The sequence below is a fragment of the Gossypium hirsutum genome, chromosome A05, assembly GCF_007990345.1.
Source record: "Gossypium hirsutum isolate 1008001.06 chromosome A05, Gossypium_hirsutum_v2.1, whole genome shotgun sequence".
Classification (NCBI taxonomy): domain Eukaryota; kingdom Viridiplantae; phylum Streptophyta; class Magnoliopsida; order Malvales; family Malvaceae; genus Gossypium; species Gossypium hirsutum.
The window spans coordinates 101,377,356-101,397,182 of record NC_053428.1 but is presented as its reverse complement, the minus strand read 5'-3'; the positions used below and the strand labels follow the sequence as shown (position 1 = coordinate 101,397,182).

Below are 19,827 nucleotides of genomic sequence, written 5' to 3'. Positions count from 1 at the left end.
TTACATGATTATTTTATTGTTTGATGTCTTTTCTTCTTTAAATCCTTACAGGTGCAAGTGGTGGCAGAGCAGTTGGCCTGACAGTAGAGCAGGTGGGCGGTGGAGCAGGCTGGTCAGAAGTGGCAACACTAGGGGCGACAGCCACTTGGATTAGGGGGCTAGGGTTAGGTTTTCTTTTTCTTTTTCTGAAAATTTTGTGGTGTTGGGCTTATGGTTTGTTTGGGCTTGTAAATTGGTTTTATTTAGTGGATAGGTGGGTTTTAGTTATTTGGGTTAGGTCTGTTTAGATTGGTTTTTTTTGGGGGTTAAAGGTTGTAAAATGGGCCCGAGCAATTTGGGCCTTCTACAAAAATCATACACCAATTTCACTGAAAACGGGCTGTTACAATTTCCTAAGTATATAGTCGACATCTTCGACACTAGCATCACATATATGGCAACTCAGATCCATAGTTAAGCATCTCTTAACTCTTTCATCATTAGTTAGTAATTTTCCCTTACCAACCAACCATAAAAACATCTGAACTCATTATGGGCATCGAGATTTCTATATAACTTCCCATCGTGGACTTAAATGATGTTCTGTTTGATTCATGGCTACATGTTGATTTTGTAGTAAAACAACTTCTTTTTTCCCATTTCCAACTGAGCCAATCCATGATCTCTTTGCCACAAGGAGGATGAGTAGCTGCAATCTTAATTAAGCATTGAGACGAAAGTAAAGAAGGAAATTGATCCCATGCCTATTGTGCATTCTTAGCCACCATATCTTAAACTGAAATGAAAAAACTCAGTAACAAGTTCGATTATGGACAATAACTTGCAAGAGGCTTCCTGTCCTGTAGCCAAGCATCTCTCCAAATATCCATGGATCGTCCATCACCTAGAACCCAAATAATTCCATTTCGAACCTTGTCCCAAACTTTGCATAAACCCTTCCATAACCGAGAGCCATTTCTAGGATGAAAAACCTTCGAAATTTGACTATCATTCTTATACTTTGACTAAAAAACTTATACCCATAGTTGATTCAAACAAGCCATCAATATATAGCCGTTCTTAACAAGAAAACTGTTATTCATTTGAGCCATGTTATGGAATTCAAGATCTCATTCATCAATCCCACGACATATAGTTTCCCAATTGAAAAAGCTAATCCTTTTTGAGTCATTAGTCTTTCCCCACACAAAATTACGTAGCAATCTTTCCATCTCTAAACAAAGGCTCTTTGGAAAAATAGTTTTTTGCATAACATATACCAGTATAGAAGCTAGCACCAATTTAGCAAGAGTGATACGACTCGCAAGAGACAATGTATGCACTGTCCAACCAGCTAACTTTGACTTTATTTTATGAATCACATAGCTATACGTCTCCTTGGTTACTTGTCTGTGTAGAAAAGGGACTCCTAAATATTTACAAAGGCTCTCAATAGTAGCAAAACCCAATTATTTGCTATAGAGCCCTTAAAAAACATGTGAGTATTTTTAGAGAAATAAAATTTAGTTTTTTAAACACTAACCTTATGAGATGATTGTAAAGAAGAATTTCACAAGACACTATTAATCACCTTCATTTGATCTAAATTTGCCTCTGCAAAAAGAATGAGACTGTCAACAAAGAAAAGATGGGAAATTACCGGTCCAGATTGATTAAATTTGAAAGGCTTCCATCATTGCTCTTGAACTTCTTTTTGTATAGTACGAGCAAGTCATCCCATACATAAAACAAATAGGTAAGGCGATGGATCTCCATGTCTAATACCATGTGAAGGACAAAAACCCTCAGAAAGGTCCCCATTCCAACTCAATTGCAATAGAATACACATAATTCATAATCATAATTCATAATGAGCTTCCTAATATTAGTCGGGATCCCAATATCCAAAAAGGTATCTTCAATAAAGTTCCAATCCAACCTATCATAAGCCTTTTCCAAATCAATTTTCATTGCCATAAATCCTTTTCCCCTTCCTTCTACATGGTGTGTATAATTTCTTATGCAATAGTAATATTATTCGAGATAGAATGACCAGGAATGAAGCTAACTTGATTACGTTGAACCCAACTACTCATGAACTCTTTCATACGGTTAACCACATAGAGAATGTTGCAAAGACTTATCTGTCAGAAATGTTGAATCTATTAATTTTTCCACATTTGGAATGAAAAAATGACTATACGGTTCACCCAATCATCGATATTCCCATCCAAGTAAGCACCACGAAAAAATAAACATATAAATCTCCCAACCACTTCCCAATTCTTCTAATAAAACATTGCATGGATCCCATCAATGCCCAGTGATTTTTGTGGATGCATATCAAACATAGCCTTCTTGATCTTATCGTTGATTACCTCAGCAGATAATTTTTGAAACGACTGTACCTCTAAAGGAGGAAAACAACCCATCATAGCATAAAAACACATCACCGGATCATCTTTGGTAAGCAAGTCTTTGTAGAAATTTACAGCCAAGGTTTTTAATACATAATCGTCATCACATCACTCACCAGAATCGAGTGCAAAGCATGAACCTTATTCATACGATGTCTATGTGATGTAGTGAGATAAAAAAACTGTGTATTTTGATCTCTTTCCATGATCCATCGAGAGCAGGCCCGTTGCATCCAAAAGCTCTTTTCTTGATTCAAAACAATATCTAATTCTCTTTTCAAGTCCTTTTTCCAGTTGGAAGAGGAAAACTGAATTAGACTTATCCAGAGCACATTTAATTCTCGCTAGTCATCGAAAGATATCTCGTTTCTGCTTGCCAATATGCCCAAACACCTCCACATTCCATTTCTTCACATCACGAGTAAACAAGTCTATATTCATAAGAGCATCTTTATCTGAATCCCCAACTGATTGGAGAAAACCTTTAAAAAGAAAGTGATTTTGCCAAGGTGCCAAAAACCTGAATTTATTACAAGGTCTATTGAATCTGTTATGGATAGTCAAAAGAAGCGAACGATGATCTAATCCAATTCGTTCCAAATGTTTCACCAAAGAGTTGGGGAACATATTAATCCATTCCTTATTACCAATGCATCGATCAAGCCTTTGAAAAAGATTCCCTTTTCCCTATGTAAATTTTGGACCTACATAGCCAAGGTCCAGCAAACCCCCTTGAAAAATAAAATGCTAAAAGGAGCATTGCCCAAATACCCATTTCTAGCACCACCTCTTTCTTCATCAGTTGAGACAATCGCATTAAAATCACCCCTAAGTGTAACACCCCTTACCCGTATCCAACACCGGAATAGGGTACGAGGCATTACCAAAACACATACACTTGTAAACGTATTTAACCGAGTTATAAAATTTCATCAAAATTAAAACTTTCAAAATAATTAACATGTTTCTATAACTTTTCACAATATATCCTCAAAATATTATAATCATAATAATTAGGGCCTGCGAGACCCGATACATACTCATGCAATTTAATGCTTCATTTCCATTTCATTCAATTCGCAATTTCTCATGCTCATAATTTAAATCATATCACTAGCAATTTCCATTTAATTCACGTGCAATTCAATGACATCAAATTCAAAACTAATACGTATTTACCATTTAACTCAATGTTTATTGATTATACCATTCAATAACACATTTATGAAATTCTCAATTTAGCAATGAAAATATCACTTTAGTTTGAATAACAACATCGTCCTGATATAAATACACTACCACTTATCCATTTACTTTAATTCTTTTGGGCCCATTTGTCACTTACCATCCTTAATCAAATTAGGGAACGGTCACGGAAAATTGAGTACTTCACTTTCACTTTGCCATAGTATAACTATGGTCTTACGTATGATCACTTATCACTTGTCCCTGATCAGATAAGTGTAGCCACCTATCACTTTGTTTCTTGATCAGATAAGTGTAGCCACTTATCACTTTGTTTCTTGATCAGATAAGTGTAGCCACTTATCACTTTGTCTCTTGATCAGATAAGTGTAGCTAAAGCTGTCACTTATCACTTTGTCTCTTGATCAGATAAGTATAGCCGAAGCTATCACTTATCACTTTTCACTTGTCACTTGATCAGATAAGTGTAGCCGAAGCTATCACTTATCACTTTGTCACTTGATCAGATAAGTATAGCCGAAGCTATTACTTATCACTTTCCACTTGTCACTTGATCAGATAAGTGTAGCTAAAGCTACCACTTATCACTTTGTCACTTGATCAGAAGTACTCAAATCCGGCGTTCCGCTCAATTTGATCATTTATTCATATATCAGGCTTACCAACATGTGTTAATTCATAAACCATTCATGGTATTATTTCATGCCAAATCATATACTGAATATACCATACACACATACTATGAAACTTTATTTTCACACATGAGCTTAAACCATGACCAATAATGCACAAAAATAAGCATCATTCATATTTCATCGTTTATGAGTTATAATCAAACATATGACCATTTATACACGAATCATTCATATATTTCCCAATTTTCCTCCTCCTCCTCTCCATTCCACATCCTTAATGTGTATAACACACTTAAACAACATTAACCATAATTTCAATATTCACTAACATGTATATTCAAAGCTGTTTATCCGAGTCAGAGTCACTAAATTATTTTTATCCGGAGCTACAGAGCTCCAAATTAAGATCCGTTAATTTTCCCTGAAACTAGACTCACATATCTTCATATCATAAAATTTTCATAATTTTTGGTTCAGCCAAATAGTACAGTTTATTCTTTAAAGTTTCCCCTGTTTCGCTGTCTGACAGTTCCAACCACTCTTCACTAAAAATTAATTATCTCATTGTACAGAATTCGGATGATGTTTTAGCTTGTTTCTTCTAAAAATAGACTCATTAAGGATTCTAACCATATAAACTATAACTCATAATCATTTTTGTACAATTTTTAATGATTTTCCAAAGTCAGAACAGGGGAACCCGAATTCATTCTGACCTTGTCTCACAAAATCTATTATATCTCATGATTTACAATTCTATTGCTCACATCATTTCTTTTATAAGAAACTAGACTCAATAAGCTTTAGTTTCATATTTTATTCATCCTCTAATTCAATCTCTACAATATTTGGTGATTTTTCAAAGTTACACTACTGCTGCTGTCCAAAACTGCTTTAGTGCAAAATGTTGATTTTCATTTTGCCCCAAATTTCACAGTTTATACAATTCGGTCCTTTCTCAATTAACCCCTCAATTAATCTAATTTTCTCAATTAGTACTTTACTAGACATTATAAGTTGTTACACAACTATTGAAATTCAGAATTTCCACATATAACTCTATCTTCAAACTCTTTTACTATTAGGTCCCAAACATTCACTTTCTATTCAATTCTTTCAATAAAATCAGCATATGAACAATTTAAAGCTCTAATTTCATGCTAAATCATCATATACTTCCAGCACATATTCATATTAACTTTCAACTTCTTTCATAAAATCAAAAACTAATGGATTTAACAAGTGGGCCTAGTTGTAAAAGTCATAAAAATACAAAAATTTCAAGAAATAGTCAAGAATTGAACTTACTTGTAATAAAAATATGAAGAACCAGCTTGAAGAAGCCCTTCCATGGTGTTTTAGCTGATGAGAATTCAGAAAAATGAAGAGAAATCTAGATAATTCCACTTGGGTCCTAACTTTATTAAGCAAATTTTGCAATTTTCCAATTTTGCCCTTAATTCTCCTTACTTTCTTGCTGATTTCATGCCTCTGCCGTCCAGCCCAAATAGACCTTGGGTCTATTTGCCTTTAAAGCCCTCTTCCTTTTATCATTTAAGCTATTTAATCATTTCCCAAAATTTTGCATTTGTTACAATTTAGTCCTTTTTGTTCAATTAATTATCGGAACTTTAAAATTTCTTAACGAAACTTTAATACTAACTTTTTAACACTCCATGAATATTTATAAAAATATTTATGGCTCAGTTTAAAATCCCCGAGGTCTTGATACCTCATTTTGATTCTAATTATTTTAATATTTATTTCTAGTGCACTATTCACTATTTCAAAAATTTTCCTAACTTCATATTTAACTTATACTTACTAAATTAATAATATTTTCTACCCATTTGTCGAATTTAGTGATCTCGAATCACCGTTCCGACACCTCTGAAAATTCAAGCCATTACATTTTTTTTTTCGTCGGATTTGTGGTCCCGAAACCACTGTTCCGACTAAGCCTAAAATCGGGCTATTACACTAAGGACCTAAGGTTCATTGTCAGGAGCGGCTATACTTAACAATTGGTTCCATACCACTGCTCTCTTTTTTGGGAGGGCTCGCATAAACCATGGTAGCATAGCATGAAAATTTATGACAATCAAACTTGCAAAAGTATACATTTCAGTTCAAAAGTATATATTTTTCAAATGTTTTATTTTCTTTCCTTCCATTTTAACTCCACCAAGCAATGAAATGAACTATTTTTTCATCTCTCTTACCAAGCACACATATGAAAAGAAAAATATATTTTTTGTGCTTCTAGTTTTCCACCCCTTCAATTTTCCATCTTGAAAGAAAATTTGGGTGATCATTTTCCATCCTAATGCATTAAAATCAATCATTTCAAATTGAAATAATGAGAGGAGAAAAAAATGGAAGAGAAGTGTATGTTAGTTCAAATTATATATTTTTTAATTATTTTATTTTAGTTTCTTTTATTTCACTTTTCAACTCTACAAAAGAATAGAGAGAAAGAAAATTAGTTTTTCTTTCTATTTTCTTATCTTTTCTACCAAACACACATATGAAAAGAAAATTTATATTTTTCATTCTTCTAATTTTCCACCTTTTCAATTTTTCAAATTTTCAAATTTTCAATTTTTTAATTTTCTTTCCTTCGTAAGCAAAGTCTTAAAGTTCCCACCATACACTCATGTCTTGCGTGAGTTTTAATCTGAGTTGGTCAATTTTGTCTTAATTTTTTTCAATTCTTAACCCATTTGTACATGGAAAAGATACAAAGTATAATTATAAAAGAAAAGGTTTAGTTACAGGAAAATAGAAGAGAAAACAAGTTGACATGCGAAGGAGGAGGTGTTAACATTATGATTAATGGTAGACAATTTTAATGAAAACAATCCAAGTGGTGCAAGTTTAGCACCCTAAAGTTGACTTTGAAAAAGTGGCATGGGATAATTTTTTTTGGTCCTTGAGATAATGGGCTATTTATTGTTTGGTCCTTAAACCTCAACTATAAATAGGCCTTCTCATTTCTCATTTCAATTCATCCCAACCAATCTTTCTCTCTTAGTTTTCTTTTTCTCCCATTTGAGAATTCTTAAGGAATTCTATTTGTTTGTAATATTTTGGAGACAGTAAAGTTATCATCTGGTTTTAGTAGCCCGAGGTCGTAGGTATAATTTACCGAACCTCGTTAAAACTCTTGTGTTCTTTCTTGTCCTATTTTTCTTTCAATATTTGAGGGTATAATAGTAGTATTTAATTGTGCTATTAAATTACTATAGAAGGGATATTCTGTCTAAGGAAAGACTTGGTATTTAAGAGATCCATGTGATCCACCTCTCTTCCCTGGGAATTGAACTTTGTGTGATTTTTTAGTACAATAATTTACACGCTTCCGACCCTATTGGAACAACAAGTGGTATCAAGAGCCGAAGGTTAATCGTAGTATGCTCTGTGGTTGCAGTTTGAACTGATCTTCCACATCAGAAAAGATTTCCTTAGGTATATTGAAAGATTATGGAGAAAACGATCAGTGTAGGAGCTTCAACATCGTCCATGTGGACAAGACCGACAATTGCAAATGCAAGACTGGCCGTGGAGATCTTTGATGGCACGGGCCATTTTGGTATGTGGCAAAGTGAGGTTCTAGATGCCCTTTTTCAGCAGGGTCTAGACATTGCCATTGATGAAGAGAAACCAGATGATGTACAGGAGAAAGATTGGAAGGCGATCAATCGGTTGGCATGTGGCACAATTTGATCATGCCTTTCTCGAGAGTAGAGGTATGCTTTTTCAAAGGAGACTTCTGCAAATAAGTTGTGGGTGGCACTTGAAGAAAATTTTTTGAAGAAAAACAGTCAAAATAAGCTCCACTTGAAGAAAAGACTGTTTCGCTTCACATACGTCCCAAGTACCACAATGAATGATCATATCACCAAATTTAATCAGTTAGTCACTGATTTGCTGAATATGGATGAGACATTCAAAGATGAAGATTTGGCTTTGATGCTGTTGGGGTCACTTCCTGAGGAGTTTGAGTTCCTAGAAACTACTCTACTTCATGGCAGGAGTGATATATCTCTGAGCGAAGTCTGTGCGGCCTTAAACAGTTATAAACAGAGAAAAAAGGACAAACAGAAAAACTCAATCAGAGATACAGAAGCTTTAGTAGTCCGAGGTCGTTCATACACTCGGAAGAAAACTCAAAAGGGGAGATCAAAGTCAAAGTCCAGACTCGGGAAAGATGAATGTGCTTTTTGTCATGAGAAAGGCCACTGGAAGAAAAATTGTCCAAAGATGAAGAATAAGGGAAAAGCTGCTGTAGATGCTTGTGTTGCTAAGCATGATACTAGTGACTCTGAACTATCACTGGTTGCATCATCATCGTCGTTCCATTCAGATGAGTGGATATTGGATTCGGGTTGTACCTATCATATGTCCCCTAACCGGGAGTGGTTCTCTGATTTAGTAGAACTAAATGGAGGAGTTGTTTATATGGGCAATGACAATGCCTGTAAAACTATTGGGATAGGTTCACTCCAATTAAAGAATAAAGATGGATCAACCAGAGTTCTGACTGATGTTCGGTACGTGCCCAGTTTGAAGAAAAATCTCATCTCATTGGGAGCCTTGGAATCCAATGGTTCAGTTGTTACTATGAGAGATGGGGTTTTGAAAGTGACATCTGGCGCACTTGTGATATTGAAGGGCACCAGGAAAAATAACTTGTATTACTACCAAGGTAGTACAGTTATTGGAGCAGTTGCTGCAGCTTCCGGCAACAAAGAATTGGACTCAATACAGTTGTGGCATATGAAGTTGGGACATGCCAGCGAAAAATCCTTGCAAATTCTGGCAAAGCAAGGATTGTTGAAAGGTGCAAAGGCTTGCAAATTAAAATTTTACGAGCACTGTGTTCTGGGAAAGCAAAAGAGAGTGAAATTCGGTACTGCTATCCATAATACAAAAGGTATTTTGGAATATGTTCACTCAGATGTGTGGGGGCCTTCCAAGACACCTTCATTGGGAGGAAAACACTACTTTGTTACTTTTGTTGATGACTTTTCCAGAAGAGTTTGGGTGTATACCATGAGAACTAAGGATGAAGTGCTTAGAGTTTTTCTTAAATGAAAAACTATGATCGAAAACTAGACTGGCAAGAAAATCAAGCGGCTTAGGACGGACAATGGAGGGGAATATAAAAGTGATCCGTTCTTCGATGTGTGCCAAGAGTATGGTATTGTTCGACACTTCACAGTTAGGGATACACCACAGCAGAATGGATTGGCAGAGCGTATGAATCGAACATTGCTGGAGAAAGTTCGATGTATTTTGTCCAATGCTGGGTTGGGCAAGCAATTTTGGGCTGAGGCTGTGACATATGCTGGCCATCTTGTTAATCGTTTGCCATCATCTGCATTAGAAAGAAAAACTCCTATAGAGGTATGGTCTAGAAAACCGGCTACAGATTATGATTCCTTACATGTGTTTGGATCCACTGCATATTACCATGTGAAGGAGTCAAACTTAGATCCGAGGGCAAAGAAAGCTCTCTTTATGGGAATCACTTCTGGAGTGAAGGGATTTCGTCTTTGGTGCTTAAGCACAAAGAAAATGATCTGTAGCAGAGATGTTACCTTTGATGAATCTGCCACATTGAAAAAGGTAGCAGATAAAGATATTCAGACGAGCAATACTCCACAGCAGGTGGAGTGTACTCCAAAACAGGTGGAGTTTGAGTAGATGGGGATTTGCCCAGTTAATAAGTCTAATTCTCCAGCCACAATGGAGGAATTAGAGGTTGAAGAGGTTCTGACCCAAGAACCACTAAGTACACCAGAACCAGTTGCAGTTGCAAGGCCACGGAGAGAAATTCGTAAACCTGCTCGATTTACTGATATGGTGGCCTACGCCCTTCCCGTTGTTGATGATATTCCTATCACTTATCAAGAAGCAATGCAAAGCTTAGAAAGTGATAAATGGAAAAGCGCCATGGATGAAGAAATGCAGTCTCTCCGGAAGAACAATACTTGGGAGTTGGCGCAATTACTGAAAGGTAAAAGGGCAATCGGATGCAAGTGGGTATTCGCAAAGAAAGATGGATCTCCTAGCAAGAAGGATATTTGCTACAAGGCAAGATTGGTAGCTAAAGGCTACGCTCAGAAGGAGGGAATTGACTACAATGATGTATTTTCCCCTGTTGTGAAGCATTCCTCCATTAGAATTTTGTTGGCCTTGGTAGCACAGTTGAATTTGGAGCTAGCTCAACTTGATGTTAAGACGGCTTTCTTGCATGGTGAGTTAGAAGAGGAGATCTATATGACTCAGCCCGAAGGATACACAGATGCTGGTGGTAGAAATTGGGTTTGTAAGCTGAACAAATCGCTATATGGATTGAAGCAATCCCCGAGGCAGTGGTACAAGCGATTTGATAGCTTTATGAGAAGGCAGAAGTACACAAGAAGCAAATATGACAATTGTGTATATTTGCAGAAGCTGCATGACGGATATTTCATTTATCTACTCTTGTATGTTGATGATATGTTAATCGCTTCGAAGAGCCAAAATGAGATAGATAAGCTGAAGGCTCAGTTGAATCAAGAGTTCGAGATGAAAGATCTAGGTGAGGCCAAGAAGATTCTCGGCATAGAGATAAGTAGAGATAGACCGAGAGGCAAGCTTTGTTTGAATCAGAAGCAATATCTGAAAAAGGTATTACAATGTTTTGGTGTAAATGAAAACACAAAACATGTAAGTACCCCACTTGCTTCTCATTTGAAACTTAGTGCTCAATTATCTCTGAAGACTGAAGATGAAAGAGAATATATGGCGAAAGTCCCATATGCTAATGCAGTTGGGAGTTTGATGTATGCGATGGTGTGTACGAGGCCTGACATTTCACAAGCTGTTGGAGTTGTGAGTAGGTATATGCATGATCCTGGAAAAGGACATTGGCAAGCTGTGAAATGGATTCTACGGTATCTTCGAAAAACCGTAGATGTTGGTTTAATTTTTGAACAGGATGAAGCACTTGGTCAGTTTGTAGTTGGATATGTTGATTCCGACTTTGCTGGTGATTTAGATAAACGTCGTTCAACTACGGGGTATCTGTTTACTCTTGCGAAAGCCCCAGTGAGTTGGAAGTCTACCTTACAGTCTACAGTAGCTGTGTCTACTACAGAGGCAGAATATATGGCAGTTACAGAAGCTGTTAAGGAGGCTATTTGGCTTAATGGATTGTTGAAAGACTTAGGAGTTGTTCAAAGTCACATAAGTTTATATTGTGACAGTCAAAGCGCTATTCATTTAGCGAAAAATCAAGTCTATCATTCAAGAACCAAGCATATCGACGTAAGATATCACTTTGTGCGGGAAGTCTTTGAAAAAGGAAAAATTCTACTTCAGAAGATTCCGACAGCAGATAATCCCGCAGATATGATGACCAAGGTGGTAACAACAATCAAGTTTAATCATTGTTTGAACTTGATTAACATCCTGAGAATTTGAGCACCTTTAGGTGTATAGCGCTCGAGAGCGCATTTGGAGGCACTACAAAAGATAGCTTTATCGAATTTGGGGAGTTGAAGGAAGTGTGTGAAGATGTGATTATCCTAATCAAATCTTCAAGGTGGAGATTGTTAACATTATGATTAATGGCAGACAATTTTAATGGAAAACAATCCAAGTGGTGCAAGTTTAGCACCCTAAAGTTGACTTTGAAAAAGTGGCATGGGATAATTTTTTTTGGTCCTTGAGATAATGGGCTATTTATTGTTTGGTCCTTAAACCTCAACTATAAATAGGCCTTCTCATTTCTCATTTCAATTCATCCCAACCAATCTTTCTCTCTTAGTTTTCTTTTTCTCCCATTTGAGAATTCTTAAGGAATTCTATTTGTTTGTAATATTTTGGAGATAGTAAAGTTATCATCTGGTTTTAGTAGCCCGAGGACGTAGGTATAATTTACCGAACCTCGTTAAAACTCTTGTGTTCTTTCTTGTCCTATTTTTCTTTCAATATTTGAGGGTATAATAGTAGTATTTAATTGTGCTATTAAATTACTATAGAAGGGATATTCTGTCTAAGGAAAGACTTGGTATTTAAGAGATCCATGTGATCCACCTCTCTTCCCTGGGAATTGAACTTTGTGTGATTTTTTAGTACAATAATTTACACGCTTCCGACCCTATTGGAACAATAGGAGGCATGTGGAGAGGATTGATGTCAGACAACCAAGAATAACAGTGATCCATCCTTATTTCAAAGGGTACAAAATTTCTAATAAAAAAGCATGCTCTTGGCCAAATTAAAATGTACATTCCAGGATCCAAAGAAGGGATGGAAGTTATCACAATTTAGCTTGTATTAATTTTTTTTTTTCATTTTGGATCTTATTGTATCAATTCTTCATAGTTTTTTTTTAAGTGACACGCTTAACCAATGAAAATACATCTAATATCTTTACACATGATAATTGATGATATATAAAAAGATATATAAAAATTCAAAACATATAAAAGAATTATAAAAAAATTGAAATTCAAAAATTGAAATTTTTTAGAATATATAAAATATAAAAATCCAATGTACATAATTATTCCAAAATATATAAAAATTCAAAAAAAATATAAACTATAAATTTTATTAAATCCAAAAAATTAAAATTTATTATTATAATATATAAATATATAAAGTCAAAATTATTAAAACATGATATAAAATTAAAAATATTCAAAAAAATAAGAACAATAAAAATTATAGAAAATATAAAAATTATTAAATTAAAAAATTCAATTTTTTTATAATATGTAAAAATTATAAAGAATAAAATATAATAATACATTCTACAAAATAAAAATAATTCAAAAATCGGTTGGTCGAGATACTAGTCCAGAATAAAAGGTTGGATCTGTTGACGTGCAAACCAACAATTGAATTGATTTTTTCTATTGTTTAAATTTTTTTAAAAATAATAATTTATTCAATTTAATTAAAAAAGATAATAAAACATTCTAAAAAATAAAGTTAATTCAAAATTCGGTCGGTCGAGGTATCTATGTAGAATAAAGAGTTGTATCGGTTGATGTGTGAACCAATAGTTGGATTGGTTTTCGCTATTGTTTAATTTTTTTAAAAAAAAGAATTTTTTTTAAATAATTGATTCAATTGAACCGACAAACCAGTCGAATTAGGAACTAATGATCTGATTGGTTCAACCACATCAATTCTGAAAATATGGAGAGCTAATTTTGTTGTAATGCCAATAAAATAAAAGCCAGGTCAGACTTCTGTTATCTACTTAAAGGAAGAGGACAAAAAATTTAAAATTCAAAAAAAGTTGATGACTAAATCAAAAACTTTCTTAATTAACTTAAATAAAAATATTCTCAAAATTAAATGACTATTTGCATAATTTACCCTAAATATTGATATTCAAACTCCTGATTTAATGTAACTTTTTAAAAATGCACAAAGAGTAAAATATGATTGTACAAAAACCAACTAAATTATGTTTTTGACAAAAAAAATTTACCCCGAACCCTAAACTCAAATCCCAAACTTTAAATCTTGAACCCTAAATTCAAATTCGAACCCTAAATCTTAAACCTCGAATTTCAAGAAAAGTTTGAGATTCGAGGTAAAATTTTTTCCAAAATTATGTATCAATGACATGGGAAAAATTACTTAAATCTCATTAAATAATTGGAAAGGAATTATAGATGATATGGTGGGAAGAGTCTATAAAATAATTTCTCTTTTAAATTAAAAGTTAACTATTTTAAACCAAAGACTAGTTAACTAACTTTATGGTTTTGGTCGGTAAAGTGAAAAATAAAAAAGAAAAATAAAAAATTAAAGTGATAGAAAATTAGAATAATAGAAAATATAGTTTTTCTTTCTATAAGTTTCTATAAGTGTGCTTAATAGGAGTTAAAATAGATTCATCTTTTTTTCTCTTTCGTCTTTTCAATTTGGAGAGAGATGATATTACATAATGTCGCACGCCTCTCCATCGTTTACACTGTTGATGATGATCATATCTCAATTCTCGAACTAAAAATCGCTGTCTTTTGGTATGTCCTAAGCTCCATCACGTTATAACCATGATATAAATCATATCCGTAGCTTATGAATGATTTTCAGGCTAACATTGCCATGGCGTTTCCTCATTCTTTCATCTTCCCGCCCAATGAAGATCATAGTAATGATCATTTCTTTTCCCCTTCTTGCCCTCCCCAACTCTTCCTAGGTATGAGCTCTCTCTCTCTCTTTCTCCCCATCTGTCTATACATGTATATTCTTTGTTTATGGTGCACCTTTTATGATGAAAAGATCAGTGTTTCTCAGGTGTTGAGCAAGTTCTTGTGGAGGATGAATCATCTGATGATGATGGATCGCATGTTGGTGAGAAGAAGAAGAGGCTTAAGTTGGAACAAGTGAAGGCACTGGAGAAGAGTTTTGAGTCGGGTAACAAGCTGGAACCGCAGAGGAAATTGCAACTGGCTAAGGCTTTGGGGCTGAAACCAAGGCAGGTAGCCATCTGGTTTCAAAACAGGAGGGCCAGGTGGAAGACCAAACTATTGGAGAAAGATTATGATGTTCTGAAGAAACAGTGTGAAGCACTCAAGGCTGACGCTGATGCACTTCAGGCTCAAAACAAGAAGCTTAGTGCTGAGGTAACTACCGCTTTCTCATCTTCATCAACACTTGATCTCATCATAGCTTCCGACTAGGGTTTTAATTGTTCTATTGTCATGTAGTTGTTGTCTTTGAAAACCAAAGATTCAAACGAAATAAGCATTAAGGATGAAGTAAATGAGGGTTCATGGAGCAGAAAAAGCCTTTTCTCAACTTCATCAACGAGGCCAACAAGCATGGTTCAACTTCTCCAAGGCTCAACAAGACCAGACCTCCCATGCACTAAACCTGACCAAGTAGTTCAAGTAGAGGGATTTTGTTATCTGTTGAATGAAGTTGATGAGCAGCAAGGTTTTTGGCCATGGGGTGAGCAATAAGAAAAGTTTCAATTGAGCCAACAGGCCAGGTTGAGCTTAGCAAGTTAGTTAAGAAGAAAATTTGGGAATTTTCCTGTCAACTTCAAATTCTTGTTTTGGTTGTTGGTTGGTGTACAGAATTGGATACATTTGATATTATTTGGGTAGAAAAATCAATATGTTGGTTTGGCTCTGAAATTAAACATTTTTCTTGTGAAATATTTTTATTTGACATTGAGTGGTTTCCCAAGCTTCGGTATGGATCATGAACCTAGGGTTTGATCTAGTTGATTCATTTCTGTGTTGAGTTTTTTTAACCAAAGGAATGCAGCAAAGGTCCAACCCAATATTCACTCAGTAACCATGTTGGAGAATATGTGACACATCACATAGAAAAAGAATGTAGAAGGTCCCATTTTTTGCATTCTGTGTAACTCAGAAATTTGCAAAACAAAAAACAAACTTCTTGGATTCCCTACTCAATGGAGCCTACAAGTTTGTGCTGTACATTCACAGATAGCGAGACGCACGTGTCCTGTTCCGCAATTGGCCCTCTTATATGTTTTATTCATTATTTTTTCCTTTCAAATGCTTAAGTTTGGTATCTTTGTGAGAAACATAATGATTCATACGAATATATAATCTCTATGCTAGTGGACGGGGCCAAAATTTGATGGTTGTCAAGTACGCAAAAATAAATTTTTATGTCTAAATAGTATATAAATAGGAGTATAAGGAGAAAATTTGATTCTACAGAAATTGAGATATTTGAAATTGTTCTTCGATTTAATTAAATTGTGTGTCTAGGCAGTTGGTATGTTCATGACATGTGACAATCTATACAAAAATAAAAAAAAAGATGATTTAAATATGATAAAAGTAAAAATAATTAAAATTGAAATAATTATAGTAAAAATAAACAGAAACGAAATTAAATTGAATAAACGATATAATGATATTCTAGCTTCAAGCTTGATTTTGGCTTTGGTTTCGAATTGGTCCTCGATAAAAAATCTTCTCATTCAACTGATAAGTCAATTATAGTGATCGAGTACATCTCTGACCACCAACCCTTTCATATGTAAATTAATTGCAGGAACGCCCAACAACTAACCTTTACCAAATAAACAACCATGAAACACACGTCCATAATTAAGCTCTTCAGTAGCCTTTTGAACTAGAAGGGCCCAACTCAAACCAGCGATCTCCACCGTACAGGCCATTTAAATCTGATTGATATTTCTCTTGACGGATTCAACCAACCGCTTAATTGGACATGCCAATATGTTTCTCGATAGACCGAATATGACAAACGATGTATCAATTCTTTTAATTGTACGCCTATCAATAATGAATCAACGAGCTCTTTGTGACTTGATGTCAATACAACTTTATAAGATGACAGTGTCTATTTTTTAATCCGGAGAAACAACAAATACTAAAATAAAAGTTATTTAGGTAAGGTGGAGATCTCACGGCCTTCTCCCAGATTGTCTACCCGCCTAAAAGTTGATTAAAAAATTAGCTACTCATGGAAAGAAACATATACGAACGAAAGTTTCAACAAATTGAAAATAAAAATAAAAGAAAGAAAAGTTAAAAAGGGAAATGGCGCAAAATTGCGCAGGTAAAAGGAACTGAATTAAAATAGTGAAAAGGGAAAATTGATTTCTTAATTCAGTGTCAGGCCATCACGCGGATATATATATATGTACATGTATAAACCTTAATTCCAGTTAAACTCATCAATTTAATATTGAAGTTATTTAAAAATAAAATAAAAGATAAAATACTAAAAAATTAAAATATTTTCCTAATGAAAAATTAAAAATATTATTTTAACAAATAAGTCTAAAATAAAAGTTCTCAAAATAAATCATTGTCCATTAATTTATTCTTCAATCTAAAACTTGTACGACAACTCATATTTTCGACTTTTTTTTATTTTCTGAATTTACTTTTTTACACCTAATCAAAAATTAAATAGTAGGCCCAAAATTAATAACATCTCATCCATTATAACTTGGCTCTTGATGCTACATCTTTAGAGGCACATTCCTTTCACAAGTTTTTCAATAATTTGGGTTTCATTATAAATATTTTCGATGTTTCGTGCAAAAGTCATGAAGAAATACAAGCAGCTCAAGAAGTTAAAATTACACACGTGTTAACTAATAACAAGCTTAAAATTGAAAAAGGTGCAAATCAAATTAACACTTCAAAATAGGTTGGATATACTGCATTACTTTTATTAGACTTTGATTATAATAAATTTTTAAACTTATAAATAAACGTAATTGTCTCTTCTCTTTTATCATTCGAATTCAACAATTAGTGAATTTTTCTTCTCCTCTGCCCCCGTTATTTTTCCCGAAAAGATTTTATTGTAAAATCTGTGTGTTCTATTTTTCTCTCTTTTTTTTACAATTCATTGTCATTATCGACATTCATTTTTCACAGTATTCAAGTTGATTCAATCATTTAAATTCATTCTTAGTTGCATTTTTGAAAAATGTCATAGGCATTTTGTATATATTTTCAAGCTTTGCAACAAAAGTTTCGAGACATTATAAATGCTATGCATTTGGTTTTAAGTACAAGAAGTTGATTTGGAATTCGAGAGAAAATGGTTAGAATGTTGTGATGAAAGATGTGTTATCATTGTGTGAAAAGAATGGTTTTGTTGTTCTTGTTTAAATCTACATTATGTTGAAAGTAGATGTTGAAAACACCAACAAAGTCAAATCACTATAGAACACCATATTGACACAAAATAAGGAGGGGTAAATTTATTTGACTTCAAGTCTAGAACATTATCCAACTTGCAACCCATTTTTAGATGAAATTCTAGCATTTTTGGTTTAGTTGTTCTTATAGATTGAAGATGTAACATTCCAAAAACCCCCCTTAGTTGTAAATAGTGTAATTTCGGAGAAAATATGTGATAGATTCTTGATGGTAAATAAAATAAAAATTTATCAAAAAGCTAATGAATACCAAAGGAAATTGAGTAAAAAAGTAGGTCATGATGTATTAATTTAAGGTAGGAACTAAAATGAAAAGTGATGTGGTCTTAGTTAAAATATTCAATATTTATGGGGTTAAAACATAAATATGGAAATTTTAAGGGACCAAAAGTGAAAATACCCTAAAGGTGGAAAGGATCAATGTGTAAAATAAATTAGGTAGGTAAGGATCAAATTGAATAAGTGGAGTATTAGGAGAGACTAAATTATAATTTTATCAAAAGTGAAAAATGACCCAAAAATAAATACTAAGATATTACAAGAGCAAAATGGTAATTTTTCAAACAAGATAATTATCATGAATTATCATAATAATAATTAGTGAGAAATGGTGTTAAAACATGATTAGTTAGAATATTTTACCATTAGTTTTTTATTTTGTTATTGTTATTTTATTATTTAATTAATTAAGATATTTTTGTAGAAACATGAAAAATTCTCTTCATGCTTCTTCATTCCAATGCCACCACCATTATAAATAGAAAGGACACTTTGCCTTTGTTACAATTTGGTCTCTTGTCATCCATTTCTACTATTTCACCCTAAATTCTTGAAAATTTTCTTAAGCACCCAAGAGGAAAGTTGTAGTAGAGACCCTAGAGAGCTTAACTATCATCTCGGAAGCAAGAAATTTAGAGATTGAAGTAAAGAAAGTGAAGATATTAAAGAGACAATGTAAGAATTCAAGTATTTCCTTATGAAATTTATGTTTAATTGAAGTAAATACATAAGAAAGTAATTTCTAGTATAATGATTGATTATGTTTTAATGTGTTCATGAAGTGGGAATAAAGAAGAAGTAATGGAAATATTTTAAACTATGAAAAGAAAGTGATATGAATTATAGTATGTGAAGTGATGATGTAATTAAATTTACATGTAAGCTTTAAGGGATTAAATTGAATAATAATCAAAATTATAATGTTATGTACAATCAAATGATCTTGTATACTAATCTAATAGTTGATAAGTGAAAGAAGTGTTAAATGTTAGTATGAGTGATACTAAGTAAAATTTTCACTAAAATAATTTTGGACAGTAATAGTAGTTCAACTTAGAAAATTCACAAAAAAAAATTGTAGAAATTGAGTTAAATATTGAACCAACCATGAAATTGAAGCCAGTTAAGTCTAATTTTATATAGAAGAAACGAGGTAAAAAATGAAATTATATATTATGAGATGAACTAATTTAAGTGAGAAAAGATCAGATTGATTTCGGGTTCCCTTATTCTGATTTTGAAAAAAACATTAAAAATATACAAAAATAATTAGGAGCTTATCTTTATATTCCTAAAAAGAGTAATGAGTCTACTTTCACTAGTAATAAATGGAAACATTATATGATATCGATACTATAACATAAATAATTTTTAGTGAAGATGAATTAGAGCTACCTTGTAGTAGAAAATGAGAAGATTTGAAGAAAAAAACTATATTAATTGACTTGATTTAAAATTTTGATCAAACTTTTTATATTAGGGATGAGATGAGTTTCGAAAATTTCAAACAACACTTAATTATCAAGTCCGATGAACAAGATAGAACTAAAAACATACAATCGCGTAGTGGACTACACTATTTTGAATTGTTAAGATTTTTATA

General features: G+C 33.4%; 1 protein-coding gene across 2 annotated transcripts; it reads left to right on the top strand.

Moving 5' to 3' along the window:
- Positions 1-14,120: 14,120 nt before the first annotated feature.
- Positions 14,121-15,430, top strand: LOC107957159 (homeobox-leucine zipper protein ATHB-20). 2 transcript variants are annotated; one of them, XM_041114290.1, is made up of 4 exons: positions 14,121-14,277; positions 14,348-14,453; positions 14,552-14,880; positions 14,965-15,430. In XM_041114290.1, exons 2-4 carry the CDS (start codon positions 14,360-14,362, stop codon positions 15,217-15,219), a joined length of 678 nt encoding a protein of 225 aa, XP_040970224.1. In that variant the 5' UTR covers positions 14,121-14,277; positions 14,348-14,359; the 3' UTR covers positions 15,220-15,430. The 2 variants fall into 2 exon arrangements, with proteins under 2 accessions (XP_040970224.1, XP_040970223.1); XM_041114289.1 differs by having other exon boundaries at positions 14,134-14,453.
- The last annotated feature ends 4,397 nt before the right edge of the window (positions 15,431-19,827 follow it).

What these genes read in the sequence shown, in the direction of transcription:
- LOC107957159 (XM_041114289.1), top strand. Translation starts at nt 14,333, where the DNA reads ATGAATGATTTTCAGGCTAACATTGCCATGGCGTTTCCTCATTCTTTC. An exon ending in CCCTCCCCAACTCTTCCTAG is followed by an intron (nt 14,454 to 14,551) that starts GTATGAGCTCTC and finishes AGTGTTTCTCAG; the next exon opens with GTGTTGAGCAAGTTCTTGTG. An exon ending in ACAAGAAGCTTAGTGCTGAG is followed by an intron (nt 14,881 to 14,964) that starts GTAACTACCGCT and finishes ATTGTCATGTAG; the next exon opens with TTGTTGTCTTTGAAAACCAA.